This window comes from Crassostrea angulata, chromosome 3 (assembly GCF_025612915.1).
Source record: "Crassostrea angulata isolate pt1a10 chromosome 3, ASM2561291v2, whole genome shotgun sequence".
Lineage (NCBI taxonomy): Eukaryota > Metazoa > Mollusca > Bivalvia > Ostreida > Ostreidae > Magallana > Magallana angulata.
In genome coordinates this window covers 12,623,897-12,642,877 of record NC_069113.1, presented here as the reverse complement: position 1 = coordinate 12,642,877, position 18,981 = coordinate 12,623,897, and the positions used below count along the sequence as shown (strand labels likewise).

Sequence of the window (18,981 nt, the reverse complement as noted above, 5' to 3'; positions counted from 1 at the left end):
TGGCTGGTAAGAAATTACCTGGAGGAAATGTTACCAAAAGTGATATGGGTTCTTAAAATCTGTCAACAGTTCATGTTTTTATACCACAGCCCCTGAATAAAACACCAAATAAAACAATTAATAAATATATATATATATGTATTTACATTTGTACTAGTATATAAAAACTAATCAGCAAGTAAGCCCACGGTTTGTATGCGAGACCGTTAACTAGCACGCTTCCAACGATGCCCCGAATGTCAAGGCCCCGTTTCGTAGTTACCAAATTTTACGAGAAACTCGTCTTTGTTTTGCAGCGCAAGGACAATCCTAATTCATGTCAAAAATAAAATAAATTAAAACCAGTGTTCCATTGTGATTTTTTTAATTACAAAATATGTATGAGTGGATCATAAACACTTGTGATATCGCCAAAATTTAATTAAAAAATGCTAGTATAGTCAATTCGGATCATGCTACTACCACATTACTATCATCTTGCTACATGATCGGATGTTCGTAACATCTTAATAGTAATTTTAACATTAGCACCGAAGATTGAAAAGTATATCAGCATGGCACAAAAATAATCAAATATCATATTTGACCAGGAAAAACAATAGGCGTATATTTTACGCTTATCAGCAGCATAGGTTGTTTGCATAACCGTGAAAAATATTCCTTTCACTCATAGAAACAAAATAATCACCGTTACATGTCCTTTGAAGACATACACAAGCTACTAATGTGCTTATTAACAAAATCTTAATTTTAGTTTATGGGTTACAAATCCTGTGTATACTTTAAAAGAATCTAAATTGAATCACTTATGTTCGATTGGAAGAGTATTGCTGAGTTATCACGTTGTCGGTCTCGAATACATGGTCTGAAGACCACCAGTTCCACGAGGAGTTGAAAAATGACCGTCGTGTTAGTCGTGCAAAGACCTACGATACGGCTCGGGCACGGCATCCAGCAAACCTAAAACACAAGAAGTAATGTAACAGGGTGCCTAAAAAAAAACACTTGCTAAACAACCCATAAAATTAGATTATTGTGAATGTTATACATGTTTTTAATAAAAAAAGGCATTTAGACACATTTTTTAAGTGTCACTTTCATATTATTAACTTTTTGCTCTATTTTTGCAACACTGATGATCAATTCTAATTATGGCTTTCAGACAACTGGTGAAACGGTGTAAAAGCTTATTTCTTGTTTGACGGTAATACAAGTTTCTCCACTTCACCTACTGAACTCTCCCGATACAAATCACATAGACATTGATGACAATAATTGAAACTCCAGAATACCATCTAAATTAAAACTTTTAAACTTTGCGGTCTGAGAGTCGGAGAACCTTATTAGGGTCGACTGGTTGTTTTTACGTAATACCCAATCGACTCACAAACTTTAACATTAGTTTTGCTTCGTTACAAATTTCTATGATAAAATTAAGTGAACGATCATGCATGTCAAAATGTCCTGCTTAATATGGCTAGAACACTTGTCAATTTGAGAAGATTTGTGGCATTGCTATATATGTATTTGATTATTGAGTAATATTCACGTAACATTCCCTCGCTATCAATAATGACACCAATCGTAGATGTCCTAATGAAAGTGAAAGTAATTGAAAAACATAAGTGTTACTTTCCTTTCACTCTTATGAAGCAGGACTTGTATTAATTTCCCATAATGAAACAAGACTGCAATAATGATATAAAATGAGTGATATAAATACGTTTCAAATTGTATTGATGGTTAGCAAACTGTAGACATTCGGCAGTGCAGTCTTCAAAATATATCAAATACACTTATGCTTGAAGTATGTGTTTTCTAATGTTAGACTACACTAGAATCCTTCTCATTCATCAACATCACTCAAAGGGAGGTATTGTACATGTAAGGGTGAGACTTGATATTCTTAAGAATCGACTGATATTCTTAAGAATCGACTTTAATTGGTGTTTTTCTGCTTCAGTGATTAAAGATTCGATGAGTTTATAAGTCAATACATGTGTATATGTATTTTATGTCTAGGTGCTTTGATTTCAGAATGAATGACTTTTAGAAAATAATGGAAAACGTTTTTCACAATTGTATTAGTATCTACCGAAAATAACCAAAGGCAAGTTCAACGCAGGGAAATGATAAGATTAATGAACCTTGGATTAAGTTCAAGGTTATGGGCACTGACACTGTGCATTTAGCTATATGTCACCAACAAATATTTCAGTATTGCTAGTATGTGGTGTGTATTTATGTCCTACAGCATTTCCGAGTACATGTGCCATCAACAGTATAAAATGAACGAAATCAGACTTAAAGGAAGCGGCAACGTTAATGAAGATTTCAATATTAACAGCCTTTTGCTGTGGAGAGAGAGATAGATAGAGAGAGAGAGAGAGAGAGAGAGAGAGAGAGAGAGAGGTTTTAGTTGTGAAAATATAACCAAAATAACCAGATCTTCACTTTGGTAACTAAGACTATTCATTTGCCTGAAGTTGTTTCATTTCTTCTTTCTACTGCGCACACACAAGCAGTTTAACATACATCTTGGTTAAGTGCTAGATTATGTAAATTCTCAAGAGTTATAATTGAGCACTCAAGCCTGACATACTAATTGCCTCCGACAATTCTGATGGAAATTCCTTATTTATGATATTCAAAAAACATTCCATGAAGACACCAAAATGCAATCAAACTTAAAGAAAACATTGAATCCCATATCATAATGCCATTTAGTTGTACCGTTTTACTATCTAAAGACGTCCTATTTAAGCCCAACCATTCCTGGAATGAGTCATTCGTAAAAATTCACTACTTATCATTAAATGTAACCCAGATTTATCTTTAAATATTTTGAAACATAGAATTCTTTTTTCTTATAAATCGAATTTTCTTCTCTTGATTCAGGATTAAGTTCAAAACTGCATCTTGAGGAGCAAAGCAATAATTACTTTCTATCAAATAATGTACTGGTAACTTAAAGTAGCATACATAAACCATCTGTGTCTAACACACATGTAGATGTGCTTTTGTAATTGAAAATATAATTCAGAGCGAGATTCTTCAAAGTGGGCCCCACCAAGAACTAAAGTACTCTTAGCCTACTCAATCATTGCTGTGGACATGAAAGAACAATTCTGATGTAATGTTAAGCACACCAGTCTGATTACAATCAAAACTTCGCTGGCATTGTTATATTTTGATTGTCACGAAAATCAAAATAATTATAATGGAGCCAGTGAAGGGTTAGAGTAATCAGACTGCTAGTTCATCTGTAGGACATCAGCTAACTAAATGATACACATGGTCTAATAAAGAAGACTCAGTTGTCTTATCACAAAACATTCTCTCTCTCTCTCTCTCTCTCTCTCTCTCTCTCTCTCTCTCTCTCTCTCTCTCTATGTCTCTCTCTCAATCGTATATTTTATTATAATACTGTCTAAGAGAGCTTTACTTAATCTGTCTATCATACTGACACTGATATATTTACTACAGATACAGTATATAATCAATTCTATAACACATAACTATGCTTCAACATCTCAAAAATTTAATGCCAGACACACTTTTCAATTGTTATTCTTCATATTAAGAGTTCTTGTATCAAATGACAAATTTATATTGAAGTTTCAGGTTTATTCGCGAAGTTTAGGCGTGAATTTGCAAAAATTATGCGTTTATTCACAAAAGTTAGGCGGTTTTTTTTTTCGCGCAAACTTACGCGTTTATTCGCAAAAGAAATAATTCTTTTTACCTATGAAAATGAGCTCAATGGGCTTTCGTATAGAATAGACAAAGATAAATCAACTAAAACCTGTAAACATGTACATTTCTGCATAATGAAATATTCATTCCATGATGGTTTTACCTTCAAATATTAGAATGTTAAATTATCATGCATGTATTTATATGTATGTTCAATGTTGGGATTCATTAATGTTTATAATAAATGCAACAAATATGATACATTATTTTTCACTGATATTATAAAACTAATAAAGTTCCTATACATCTAAGTCTAATACAAATAATATAAAAAATTTCATAAATGCTTCTGTTACTCGTTCTTTACTAAAAATGACAATCTCTCTGGTTTTCTTTTTATTGAGGCCTCCATTGGAAGAAAAATATAACTTACAAATGGCGACATGCATGATAATCATGTAACAGGCCTAGGGTAAAATAAATTGTTTCTGGCATTTTTCTTACAATGTTAGCGCTAACATTGGGATGGCCATAACATACAAGTACCTTCCCATAATCACACAAAAAACAACAGCTATGAGAATTGTAATTTGTTTTCTAAAGTTTCACTGCAGATTAAATATACACACTTCCAAGAGACTTGCCAAAGCTCAGCATGATCTTAACGGTAACATAACACTTTTATCATATTCAAATTTTCTAAGTCAATGAAAAAATTGGAGAAATGTATCTCCCTATTTTCAAATAAATCGTCTAGAGAATCAAGGTACATGTGTATATAGTTTGGTACCTGTATACTAAGTAATATGTAGCAATCTAAAGGCTAATCTACAAAATTTACTCTCTCAAATTTCATAGGAATATAAAATATGTATCTTTTGTAACATGCAATCAGACTTTATAATTGAACACTTGTTTTATCAAGGATATAATTTTCATAAACACCTCTTTGAGTTTCATAACATGCCGTTGATTTTCCAGATGCTATACATTTCTATATTACAGCAATGACACAATAAAATACATTTAATACGGTATTGAGATGATCAATGACTACATCTTTTGCTTAAGGGACCCAATCTTAAAAAGTTTCCAAAAGGGGATTTATCTAAACAAAAGGGGACAATATAGGATACAAATAAACAAACATGATAATAGTTTAATCAAATATACCAGTAAATTTATGCTATGCATTGTTTTCTCTCTCATTACAAACACTCAGGAATAGATATTCTCTTCAGAGAAAAGGACGGTCATAGCCTTTATCCAAGATGAACATAGTTGATCTGATAAATTTAGTTTCACAATTTGTGAAACTATGATAAACAACTCTTATGAATTATAGTTCATGAATGTAAATTGTAGTTGCAGATGTGAATCAATTTTTATTAGCAAAATCTATTGTGAACGTTTCATTACAGACAAACTTAGATTAGTATTCGTAAACTATAGTTTACAACTGTTAGATATGGTTTTATCGATAAAACTATAGGTAATAATTCATTTACTATAGTTTACAATTTGTAAACTATAGTTAACTGTCGATATAAAACCTAGTTTATCAACTGTGGAACTATGTTTAGCTCATATTTGTCAATATGGCGTGTCATAGATAACAATCATTTTCAATAATTAATCATGAAAGAGGATATGTTCATAGCCTCAAATTAATACCAACCAAGTATAAGTGAGGATTAGTTCAAAGGCTACAAATTCACAGGTACATGACAATGTCGAAAATGTTGTTAAAATCTGATCATCTCTATTTTCTTGGGGTCTAAACACATGCGCATAAAAGATAGATATCAATATATAATTTCTTAAAACGAAATAATTCTGTTAAACATCAACAATGAAAGCATCTTTAATAGAGGCCAATTTGATTACATGTACATGCAAAGCATTAACACACAACAGAATTTTTTTTGACGGAAAACGTTCAGGGTACAAAACATTTACATAAATAGTCATACATGTACATATTCATACACGTACATCAACAGTTTTATAAAGTATTTTAAGTGGAAACAAAATAAACTGTTCATGTCAAGTAACAAGTATGTTTTGTTTACACCAGTGGTAATATAAAAAGATTCCTTTCATTTTTCTGGCTAAAAATAGAATCTATCTTTATTTTAAGTTTGTAAAGGTGTTTCTTTTAAATGAAGCAACAAACAATGGGATTGAGCAGTTTTAAACACTTACCGTGTCCTCTCCTTAGAATTGTTTTTAAACAAGGGAAGAATAATCATAAGTTGACACTTTAAAAATTGAGGTCATTCAAACAAAATTCATTTCTCTGTGTTATGTCAAAAAAAGAAAGGTTTACACTTTGCATTGGTCCCAACATGACTTATGTCTATAATGCATCAAAATGCAAAACATATATTTAATATTGTTTGTTGGCATTTGGGACTTTTAATTTGCTTATTTTCTGTAGAAAAAAAGTTGATAATCAATTGAAAAGAAATTAACTCATTAACTACTCAATTTATATCTTAAAACTTGGACTGTGACAGCTTATTTATACTTTTTCAGAAACTGCTTAGCAGTTTTTAAAGCGTAAACTATCTAAATCCAATTATTATTAGTGAGTATTGAGCAGATGTACCTACTGTGTTATATAAACTCATTTCTATAGTAACCACTAAAGACTGATCCATTGAACAATAACTTTTTTTACAACATAATCCACTTAACTATTGATTTTTCATCCATTCGGCAAAATTTTTAGAATTTTCTGTTAAGTTAACAGTGACATCAAAATATTCAATTGATGGGTTTGAAAAACATAAATCAAAACAGAAAAATAGGATTATTTTTTAGGTAAGTTATATCCTATTAAATAAGCTCCATTCACCCATCCTTTTTAATTGCTAAAAGTTTACTTTAATAGTTATGAACTTCATATAACAAAGTTCAATTTGTGTTAGATGCTGGATACTCTCATCACTTCCAAATCATTCAAAATATATTAATAGACATTACCAGTAAATTGCAGTTTGAATAACTTTATATCAGAACAATTCTAACCTGTACTCTTTACTAACACCCCCCCCCCCCCAAAAAAAACCCCCAAAACTATTAAGGTTTTTTAACCATCAGTTATTGGTAGTCCAAACTTTGAAGCTGTTGTTACTTTTATACATGTATGATAAATGTCACGTTGAAGGTAAGTAACTTTAATGTACAATTCTGAGTGTAAAATGCACTTATACTAGTAAGTTTTAAGTAGACATACACAGTCACACTCTTAAAAATGCATCTTAACAAATGCATATAAAAATGTATACATAACAATACTTAGAACATAACGATGAATTTGTTTAATGTAAGTTTAACGTCATGAAAAACATAAACATGGGAATGTTGGCTCTGCTCAAAACAGTTCTGTAAACGAAGCAATCGGAAGTGTGTATACTCCCAGATGTGAACATTATGAAAACTGAGTAGTTACTTTGTTCAACGATCCCCTTCTACAACAACATGTTCATTTGCAAAACTATTCTCTTTTTTCATTTTCAATTGCCTTGTGAACACTGTCAGCAACTTGACAGTGTTGTGTAAAGCCCAAATAAATGGTTTATACATTTAACAAAAATGCTAGTAAGAAGGTAAAATGCAAGTACATGTGTTAACTTCAATGAGCTCCAATATTGTTTGATGCTTTGGCCTTACACTCTTATAATGACTTTGGACTTCAAAATCAGAATCAGGGATAGGATACACAAGATATGAAATGATCTATTTCAAAATGTAAGCGTGTTTCTATTAACAAGTAATATCAAAATTTCTGCAGTATAATGAAAATTGAATCTGCAAATTGAAGAATCACTATCCTTTTTATATATAACATATACACGTTCTAATGTGTTATCAATTGAAATTACTGTTAAATCAGTGGTATGCTAAATTATCAGTTTCAGTTGGAATTTTTTATTATTTCTTACCTCTGTCCTGAAGAACCTTTCTACTATACAATTTTCCATAGTAACGCTACAACAAAGAATATTACGGTAAGATAGACAACTCCTACTTTTGATGGATCATGTAGGGATATATATATATATATATATATATATTGGATTTATAGGGAGGAATATGCTTTTTCAGTAAATTTCTAAAAATTGACATAACATAAACAAGAATTCCGAAAGAATTGCTTTAAGAAATACATGTGCCTATCCAACACTTTCAAAATTCATAAAGGAATGTTGTTGTATGTGCTATATAATATATAGAACAGACAACAGCATTCCTTTATGAATTATATAGCACAAACAATATCACATACAACAACATTCCTTTCTAAAATTTTCGAGTGCATATTATGTTTTGAGAAAGACTCAACAACAATATAAATTTGTATTTTTTTAAAATTTCAAATCAAAGTATGAGTAATCATGCATAAATTTCCTTTACTAATGGAGGAATATCTTTGCTCCTGTGAAATTAAACTAATATTGGCTCTAGAAAACACCACTGAAAAGAATGAGTTATATTTTAAAATATCTAAACCATCATTCAAATTAGTTGATATGATGATAACATAGATGTATGTTTAAAAAGTGTATATATATATATATATATATATATATATATATATATATATATATATATATCACATTTAATGTAACCTGGCTGTTCCTTTTAAATGCATAAAAATCCAATTTGTTTTGAAAGAAAATAATTATTCGCATTTTACATTTGCATTTAACTGTACATGCATCTCATAAAACATTCCTTGCGATAATAATTGTGCCATAGGACAGAATAATAACAACTGCAATATTAAATCTTCATTTGTACAATGTACATCTCTTCATCAATGATTTCTAGGACTATCACAATCAGAACATGAGGATTGTGAACCAAACTGCCATAACTTTGATCATTAAGTAGCTTATTGAAGTCTTAAACAAAAACATCTGAATAATTTACTAGTGTACCTGTATATTGTTATAAAGATTTTATATTTTCCCCCAATATTCTTTTGTTAAACATTGGTCTTCTTTTTGGGCCAAATTGCTGTTTCAATAATTTAGAATCAAACATATATTTGTCCGACAAAATGCTTTAACAATGATATTATTACAAATTGGGGCATTGCGGTTCTTGTAAGAAATAATTTTATAGGTTTTTTCATATACCCGTATTTCCATACAATTTTTTTGTACATCTCTAGAGACCCAAGTTTTATTCAAAAATTTTTTAAATTAAACTCTCCAGAATCTCTAAAATATTTCATAAAATTGCTTTACAAGTACAAAGAATCTGTTGGATTCCCCTACCTGGCCTGTATCACACAGACAGGTGACAATGGTGTGGCCTGGCCCCATTAACTCAGCCACTTGTTTGGCAGCAGCTATATTCAGTCCTGTAGATGCACCCACGAAGAATCCCTCCTCATGGAGAAGTCTGAAGGTCTACAGTTCATAAAATCATGATTATTTTTTAAAGTTAAAGTATGATTAATTTCTAAGACATATAACTTTTATTTTATCTTCTTTTATACATTTACTTGTGGGGGAAATTTACACTAGTTATGCAGTAGGCTTGCTTTAAACCATGTAAAATACCCCTTAGAGTGGTAAATCATGCAATCGCGTATTGAATATCCATGCATTGTTTGACTTTAGAAAACCCATACTTAACCATCAGCATAAATAACCACTTTTACAGTATTTCCTGCCATTATGAATATAAACATTTTTCTGTACAACATGCAAATGCGTGTATTTAAATAAAACAAAATCTGTAAATTTTGAGGTTTATTAGTTTTATCGCTCTCAATATAGCATAACTATAAGAACTTTTTTCTTAAAAGAAAATAATGAATAAAATAATAATAATCCCAAACAAATTGAATGGTAAGAATATGGACAGTGCCATTTTTAAATACACATGTAATGTACTTTTATACCCATTCCACAGCATCCACATCTTTAATTGCCAGAGCGTCATCGATTGGTGCGTCTTTCAAGTTTTGAGTGACACGTCCTTGGCCAATGCCCTCTGTTATGGAATCCCCAGGGGTTCGCTCAAGTTTTCCATTTTTTATATAGTTATATAACACACTTCCCTGCAAAAAAGAGGGAAAAAAAGACCATGCAGTTTTTTTAAGTACCAGGTAATGAATATTTTTAGTATTTCCTTAGGAAACATCAAACCCATATTCAATTTTGTCACCAAATGTCATAAAAATACCACTTCTTTATCAGCATAGGGCATATAGAACTGCTGTTAGAATGTATAAGCCACCTCTTTATCATAGAAAAGTAAGTGAACCAGAGAAGAAATGATTTGAAAGCATTTACCTGGGGATCTGCTAGAAACACCTGGACATTTTTATTTTTATCTTTGAGGTAAGTGCCCACTCCTGCCAACGTCCCCCCAGTTCCAGTGCCAAACACAACAGCATTCACTTTACCATCTACCAATGTTAAGAACATGTTACATCAATATCAGAAAATTGTAAAACTTTTTTACAATCAAACAATGACAATAACAATCAATAAGGTTTCTCAACTGTTATTTTTTTTTTTGCAAAAGTGCTCCTGATGTAGTTATGGATGAAAACTAGCAAAAAATCCATAAGTCAAAGGATCAATAAACCGAGGAATGTACATTAAATTTCATAGTGGAAACTAAGAAAGTAAGATCCAAAATATTTGATATGATATTGAAAAAGCCTTGATGGATAATTGTAAACAGACTAGTTTCCTGCCAGATTTCAGGTCCTGTTGTTTCAATGTGGGCTCTTTTGTTGGCTGTGTTGTCAAACTGGTTTGTCCACACTGCATTCTCCAAACTCTGTGCATATCTAGCAGCCTGAAACATTACACAGTCACATACTAGTACATGTTAATTTGTTTAATTTCCAACTTTACTACTTTCTTGGAACTAAGTGAATCTGTTCTGACTGACCTGGTGATTATAGTTATCAGGATCAGTCCAAGGTTTTACAGGGCAAGGATAAACTTCAGCTCCAAGAGTCTGAAGACATTCAATTTTCTCCTGAAAAAAAAATTAATCTCCGTAGCAAGATCAAAATATACCGAAAATTAACAAAGAAAGTGCATTCATTTTTAAGGTGGCTCTATACACCCACAGTTTATTCCAATTTTCAATAGAAGACCACAAAACATATACTTATCAAATATTAAAATGATGATAGGGATACTATAGGTGTTTTTAAAGAATTTTTAAATATTTTTTCGCGTTTTTGTAAAATAATTTTTAAAAATTTAACTATTAACAAATTGAGATAATTTTTTTTGTCATATGATGGATATTTCCTTCAGACACATAAAAAAAATATAATACTTCTTATCATTCAAAAATTTTATTATTGCAATTTTTTTTAGTATTTCCCCAAAACATAATTTTTCATATTTTCTTACTCGGTTGACAAATCATCTGAAATAGCTGCTTGATGTTGTAAGAAAATGTATTTTAAAAACTGTGACATAAAAAATTTGAATAAAAATCACTGCAAAAAAACACAAAAAATATTTTAAATTTTATTTGGTATGAAAGTTCCTCAGGTAAGAGTTATCGTTCCTAAGTCCCAAGGCCCAAACATCTTGGGGACTTTTCATTTCTGAGTTAAAGAAAATTTCCTAAATATCACGATGGAATGATAAATACATACATATTTCATTATAGGCCTATATAAGTGAATTTATTCGCTTTAATGCAAAACTAAGTCAAATAAATAAAGGGGAAAATTAACTAATAGGATTTATGTATCCCAACCTGAGAGAAATTCAAAGCCATCCTCCCATCTCCTTATGATGGTTAGGAACATCTGTCAATATTAATGTGAATACAAGTATATTATAATTAAAATGCTTTCACCGGTTTAGAATTTTCTTTCGCAGTATTCAACCAAAAAATATGTTTTAGAAAATTTTGGAAACTTAGGTTAAAAATTTTATTGTCCTCAATGGGATTCGAACTCATTATCTACAGGTTTGTAGTGAACCCACTAACCCACTGAGCTATGCTGTAAGATATCGTACATCGGAAAGAAACTATTTAGAAAATTATACTTGATTTTATTGTTTTTTAAGATAAATAATATGACTCAACGTGTCGCATTACTTGTAAGTAATGATTTTTCCAATTAACAAATTAAATCTAAGACTATTCATTTAACAATTTTTTTAAAAGAGTGGTCCCCATACAATTCGCCTCAGTTTAAATCAGCCAGTACCAAAATTTCATGCTTCCAGATTTACTTTTTTGCGTACTGCGTCATCAAAAAGTGGTGTATAGATCCACCTTAAATGTTAATAACAGCATGATGTAACTTTCAAAAACAAAAGTGTTTCAGATTGCAGCATCCTACCTTGGACTGGTTATTTGGCATGAAGATGACACACCTGTAGCCCTTCGCCAGGCACATGTGTGCCAGCCCTATCCCAGTGTTTCCTGCTGTACCCTCTACTACCGTCCCTCCAGGTTTTAAGAGCCCTAAAACAATGTCAGCAAACAAGCTCCATAAACTTGTCTTCTATTGACTTTGTCCCCTATGATCTAGTCAATTCTTATCATATAACTTCACAGAGGATTTTCTGGAATATCTCACTTCGAATTGAATGGAATGTTAATTAGCAGCAATTATAAATTCTTCCTTTTGCCTTGTGCTCAAATGGCAATTCTGATAATTTTTAAACTAGATGCAACAGTAACACTAGACTTAATAATACTACACTCTAATATAGATTTCAGATATTGAATAAATGCCTGTAATTAAATACTTAATACCTGTGCCTAAGGGTTTTTCTCATAAATGTGAGCAAGACATCATACATGTATACATACATGTATCAAATAATGATTTAATAAATTCCTAAGCTTTCACATTCAGAAAGAAGATGTAACCTTTTTCTTCAGCATCTTTAATTAGGAAGTATGCAGCTCGGTCTTTCACTGATCCACCTCCATTGCAGAACTCAGCTTTGGCCAATATCTCACAACCTGCACAGCAATATTTAATAATAAATATTTAATTCCAAAGTGCAAACTTCATTGAAATCATAGCATGGAATATACAGGTAAAGTTGAAAGTTACAAGTCTTTAAAATTCTGTGTTTTTCTGGAAATATTATTTAAAAGACTTACCAGTTTCATCACTAAGTTTATTTATTCTCACAAGAGGTGTTCTGTGAAAAAAAATTTAATGGTAAGGGAAGAAAATGACACCAACAAATAAAACCAAATTTGATATTTACTGGGTATTTTATAGTATTATTTTTGTTACCTTCCAACCATCCCAAGTAATCCATTTCTGATGGAATCCTGTACAAGTAAGAAGAAAAAAAATTCATTTAAAATTCTGTATGAATAAACCATTCTTTATTAATTTCAATGTAATAAAAAACATAGGTAATCATAGATTACTAAGCTCACCGAGACGGACCATTATGAGACATCACCTTCATAAGACCACCTTTATCATTTTATATGAAAATCATACTTTATGATCTTGGATATTCATGGATTCTGTTTTGACAAAATATCGTATATCATCTGATAAATTTTTTTTATGATAATAATATGTTCATATGTTAATCAATACAATGATATAGAATTAAATATTGTATCATGTCATATTTATAATATATATCATATAAAACAATAAAATACCGTAATAAACAATAATGAGATATGATATTGTAATGTATGATATGACATTGTATTGTGTTATACCTTATTGTATTTGATCACATAATACAATATCATAAAATATAATACAATATAGTATTATATTACAATATCATATTACATAATACATCATAACATTGAAACATATTATATTGTATAATATAGTATGATATTGTATTGAATGACACTGAAACATATTTGATACATTATATGATATTATATCATATAATACAATATAATTTGATTCCAACATTGTATCTTATCAAATGATACAATATTATGTGATAAAGCAAAATATTATAAAATACATTATTATATTATACATATTGTATCATATGACACAATAATATATATTACAATACCATATAATACAATTTCATGTGATAAGATAATATATCATATAAACCAATATCATATCATACAATATCGTATGATACAATATAATATAAAATTACAATATCATATAATACAATTTCATGTGATATAATTCTATATTACTGAAACCAATATCATATTATACAATATTGTATGATACAATATTATAGAATATACAATATTGTATCATAGGATACAATATAATATTTTGCAATATCTTATGTAATTGTATCATGTGATAAAATAATAAATTAAAAATACAATATAATATTATACAATATTGTATCATAATATACAATACTATACATAACAGTATCATGATACAATATCATATCATAAAATATCCAAAAAATTGATACAATATCATATCGTATTGTATAGCTTTTTATAATATAACATATGATATCATATTGTATCATATCAAACAATATTGTTTCATATCATACAATACTATATCATAGGAATCATGTTATATCATTTATCAACAAACACATCTATCTATCGAGCTGGTTTGAGTGAGTGAGATTTATTTTTTAGCATCCTTGATAATGGAGATCAAGCTCTGCATCTGAAGCTACCTCTGCGATTCATTCATATTACAGTTAAATCAACTATGCAAGTTTGAAATAGTACTATCATCTATTAAACATGTGACCTGTTCCTAAAAACTTAACTTTATCCAGCATCCGAAACCAGACTCAGCATTCAAGCCTGTCAGGTGCATCAGTATCATAAGACACACCATCCATGGAAGTCTGGTGAAGTAAGGACAAGTAATAACTAAGATATCATCATCAGAGGGCACCTGTTTCAAAAACTTTATTTAACCAGCTCTTAAAACCTTAACCTCTTCCAGCATCCGAAACCTATTGCTCAGATTCAGCATTCAAGCTTGTCAGGTGCATCAGTATCATAAGACGCACCATCCATACAAGTTTGGTGAAGTAAGGACCAGTAGTAACTAAGATATCATCATCAGAGGGCACCTGCAACAAAAACTTTAACCAGCTCTGAAAACCTTAACCTCTTCCAGCATCCGAAACCTATTGCTCAGATTCAGCATTCAAGCTTGTCAGGTGCACCAGTATCATAAGACGCACCATCCATACAAGTTTGGTGAAGTAAGGACCAGTAGTAACTAAGATATAATCATCAGAGGGCACCTGCAACAAAAACTTTAACCAGCTCTAAAAACCTTAACCTCTTCCAGCATCCGAAACCTATTGCTCAGATTCAGCATTCAAGCTTGTCAGGTGCATCAGTATCATAAGACGCATCATCCATACAAGTTTGGTGAAGTTAGGACCAGTAGTAACTTAGATATTGCTATCAATGGGCACCCACAACAAAAACTTTAACCTGCTCCAAAAACCTTAACCTCCTCCAGCATCCGAAACCTATAGCTCAGATTCAGCACTCAAGCCTGTCTGGTGCATCAGTATCATAAGGCACACCATCCATGCAAGTTTGGTGATGTACGGACCAGCAGTAACTAAGATATTGCTATCAAAGGGCACCTGCAACAAAAACTTTAACCTGGTCCAACAACCTTAACCTCCTCCAGCATCTGAAATTTAGGACCCAGATTCAGCATCCAAGTCTTTCAAGTCCGTAAGTAGGTCCAGATGCATCACCCATGCAAGTTTGGTGAAGATAGGACAAGTAATAGCTTAGATACAGGACCTGCAACAAAAACTTTAACCAGGTCCGGACGCCGACGCCGACGCCGAGGGTATAGCATAAGCTCTCCTTGACTTCGTCTCGGTGAGCTAAAAATCAATATTTTGTATTGGCTACAGCTGCTAAAAAAAGATGAACTTGAGTAGCAGTAGAAGATAAAATAAAATTGAATTTTATTTATAATTAGATTGTTATATAAATGTGTTCCTTCATTTGAATAAACTTAGTTTAAAAATGTTATATAAATATAAATGTGTTCCTTCATTTGAATAAACTTAGTTTAAAAAAGAGCCCCCCCCCCCCCCCCCCCCCCCACAAATGATATATTATGATAATCTTATTTACAATATCATATATATTTGTATATACAATATCAAATATATTTGTATACTAGATCAACATTTTTCTTTTTACGATTTTTTATTAAAAAATTTTTTTCATGTTGAATCCAGATCTTTTGTACCATATTATGGTGAGAGCTAGAAAAATATTAAATAATACACAGGAAAACTTATGACAACAGATGAGCTGCCCTGTGCAAATAAAATTCATGCATGCAGATCGAGCTGACCCAAGATATGATACGAACACAATTTAAAGGTCAAAAGTCAATTTAACTAGAGCTAAGGGGATTCAAATTATATAATGTAACAGTCTGTGTAGTTTTTTTTTTTTTAAAGTATCACTTAGTATTTTAAATATTTTGCCAACACGACAATACTATTTCATTGATTAATAATTTAATTTTGGTAAAAAAAAATTTGATGAGCTGAAAAAAATACATGTAGTTTAAAAGAATGTTGCTTATATGTCACAACAGGACAAATGTTAAATGTATCAATCTGCTTGACAACATTTGAATTTTGCACAATTCTTTGAAGAATTAAACAGCCTTAAAAAGACTTTTTACACTGAAATGCATACAATTAAAATTATAAGAAGTAAATTCAATATCAACACAATTTATATTCATATAAACTGGGTGGCTATTCAATGAATTCCTTATATATTACTTGCAATTATACCTTCCAGTGTTATACTTTTATTTAATTTTCAATATGACCAGGCTATATGTTCATAAACAGCACTGTATATTAACTATAATGCATACATTACATATTATTAATCATATATGCACTTGTTTGTAATTGTATCAATTATGTTTGTTGTAATGCTTGCAAGGCCCTGACACAATTCTTGTGATGTTGGAAAGCAGACCAAAAGTTTGTCAATATGATGAGCTGTTTTTAAAAAACATTGTGACAAATATGACTGATTATTTATTGGTATTAATTGAGTACTCGAGTTATCTAATGTTAGAAAAAGTGATATTTCTTTGACTCAAAACACTTTCTAATGTCTCTGTCTTTTTCTTTTATTTGTCTCTGAATGTGATAGCCAACTACCAACACATACGAACACCCCTTTTGCATTAACTTCTTGTTTACATGCTATAAAAGCTTGCAAAATCACATGATAATGGATATTTCAAACTGGGGTGTTTACATACTGGACCACAATGTAAAAAAAATATTAATTGGAATTTATATCCCATACTTTCATATGTGTTTGAATTCAATTGCATAATTTGCAGAAAGTTTATAACTTATTTTGCTTGATAAAAAATTCATACATTTTTTTCCTTTTAAAAAACAAACATTTATTAATTTGGGCATATACGTACATTATAGCTTTAATTTATATAGAGTATCATGAAAAAGAAATGCGTCTCTCATATTCGTCTCTATTTCCGAGTTAGTTGACTCTCTTACAAAATGACATGTCAATATTAAACTTCCAAAAGAGAGAGGGGACACTCCATACTCTATTTGAGGTAAAGATAGGAAGAAATAATGGGTACACGCACTTACCTGAAGTTAAAAACTGGGTCATATTGATCATGTCTAAAATTCATGACATTATTTTGATATTACAGTAGTAGATTTTGTAAAACAATTACCGATGAATATTGAGCAAAGTCAGATTTCCTCCTCAGCAACCGAACTGGTGCAGTTAATATCTGCTTTCCGACCGACATTCCATAAACGTTTGCAACTTTTTCAAAATGGGTCTCTCACGACTCTCGAAATTTTAAGACGACATTTTTATCCTCGCACTCCGATCCCGATGAAAAATATTTCCAGGGCAAGGCTGTACATATTATTATGATTTTTGTATCAAAACCATACGCCACAGTAGCGCACCATGATATCACAACGGGTTAATACGGAAGCGTATCAGGGCCGCAACAGTATTTTTTATTGATTTGTTAAAACAGATTAGAAATTTGTTATAACAAATTATTAATTTGTTATAACAGATTAGAAATTTGTTATAACAGATTATCAATTTGTTATATCAAATTATTAATTTGTTATAACAGATTATTAATTTGTTATAACAAATTAGTAATTTGATATAACAGATTATCAATTTGTTATAACAATTTGTTGTAACAGATTATTATCAATTTGTTATAACAAATAAGTAGTTTGTTATAACAGATTATCAATTTGTTATAACAAATTAGTAATTTGTTATAACAAATTATCAATTTGTTATAACAAATTAGTATTTTGTTATAACAAATTAGTAATTTGATATAACAAATTAATAATTTGTTATAACAAGTTATCAATTTGTTATAACAGATTAATAGTTTGTTATAACAAATTAATAATTTGTTTTAACAAATTAATAATAGCATAGAGATATCATAGCATTTCAGAGAAATCTCATAGCATTGCATTTTTATACTATATTTTGGTATGCTATGATATTTTCAATGTTTTGTAATGAGATTCCGTATTAGACAGATTGCCGACAGAATAAGACAAATATTTTTAAAATATACGAAATTCAATATTAACATCTATCGAGAAAATAGTATTACTATACAGACAGATTAATTTTTGGTCGTGGAAAATTTTACATGTATGATAAGACACTATAAATCTGACAAAATCGCTTACATTCGAAAGCTGCATTGAAAGTACATATACATTTATAGTTAGCATAACAGTCAATTTTGCGCAAAATTTCGGAATAGGATCCAAACTTGAGAACATAAGAAAACATCGACAATGAGGCATGTGCGCCAAATATTTATGCATTTTTAATTCCATAATACGTCATTGTTTTGGTACAATATATTATGTAAATCACAAAATACATGTACCACAAGAGCGAAAAATTTCAGGCCTTCGCACCCGACCGAAAAAAAATTCCTCCAAACTTTGAGCCCTATATTTGGATTTTACTCATACATGTATCAAGATTGTGTACTACATTGATGCATCGCTCTTCTGTTTTTATCAATATATTGTATAAACGTTTTAAAGAGAAAATTTCTCTCTCTCTCTCTCGATCTTTCTCTCTATCCGTTTAAATAAGTAACCTGTTTTACAGACACTATCATACTAATCCAGTGAAAACTAGGGTAGTAGTAAGTAGGTGAAGTTCAGAACAGTTGGGGGAGGGGTTGCTCTACTTGATAAGTGCGCATTCATGAACTTTGAACCTAATCGAACAATCTACTCCAAATATGGCCAGTACTGG

The 18,981-nt window shown here is 30.6% G+C and overlaps 1 protein-coding gene across 1 annotated transcript; it reads right to left on the bottom strand.

Moving 5' to 3' along the window:
- Positions 1–121: 121 nt before the first annotated feature.
- On the bottom strand, positions 122–17,557 carry LOC128177113 (uncharacterized). Its single transcript, XM_052843672.1, has 12 exons — positions 17,384–17,557; positions 12,965–13,002; positions 12,826–12,866; positions 12,586–12,681; positions 12,050–12,174; positions 10,624–10,713; positions 10,413–10,527; positions 10,014–10,129; positions 9,620–9,778; positions 8,988–9,122; positions 7,647–7,692; positions 122–960 (listed from the first exon to the last, which is right to left on the bottom strand). Exons 1-12 carry the CDS (start codon positions 17,459–17,461, stop codon positions 911–913), a joined length of 1,089 nt encoding a protein of 362 aa, XP_052699632.1. The 5' UTR covers positions 17,462–17,557; the 3' UTR covers positions 122–910.
- Between the last annotated feature and the right edge of the window lie 1,424 nt (positions 17,558–18,981).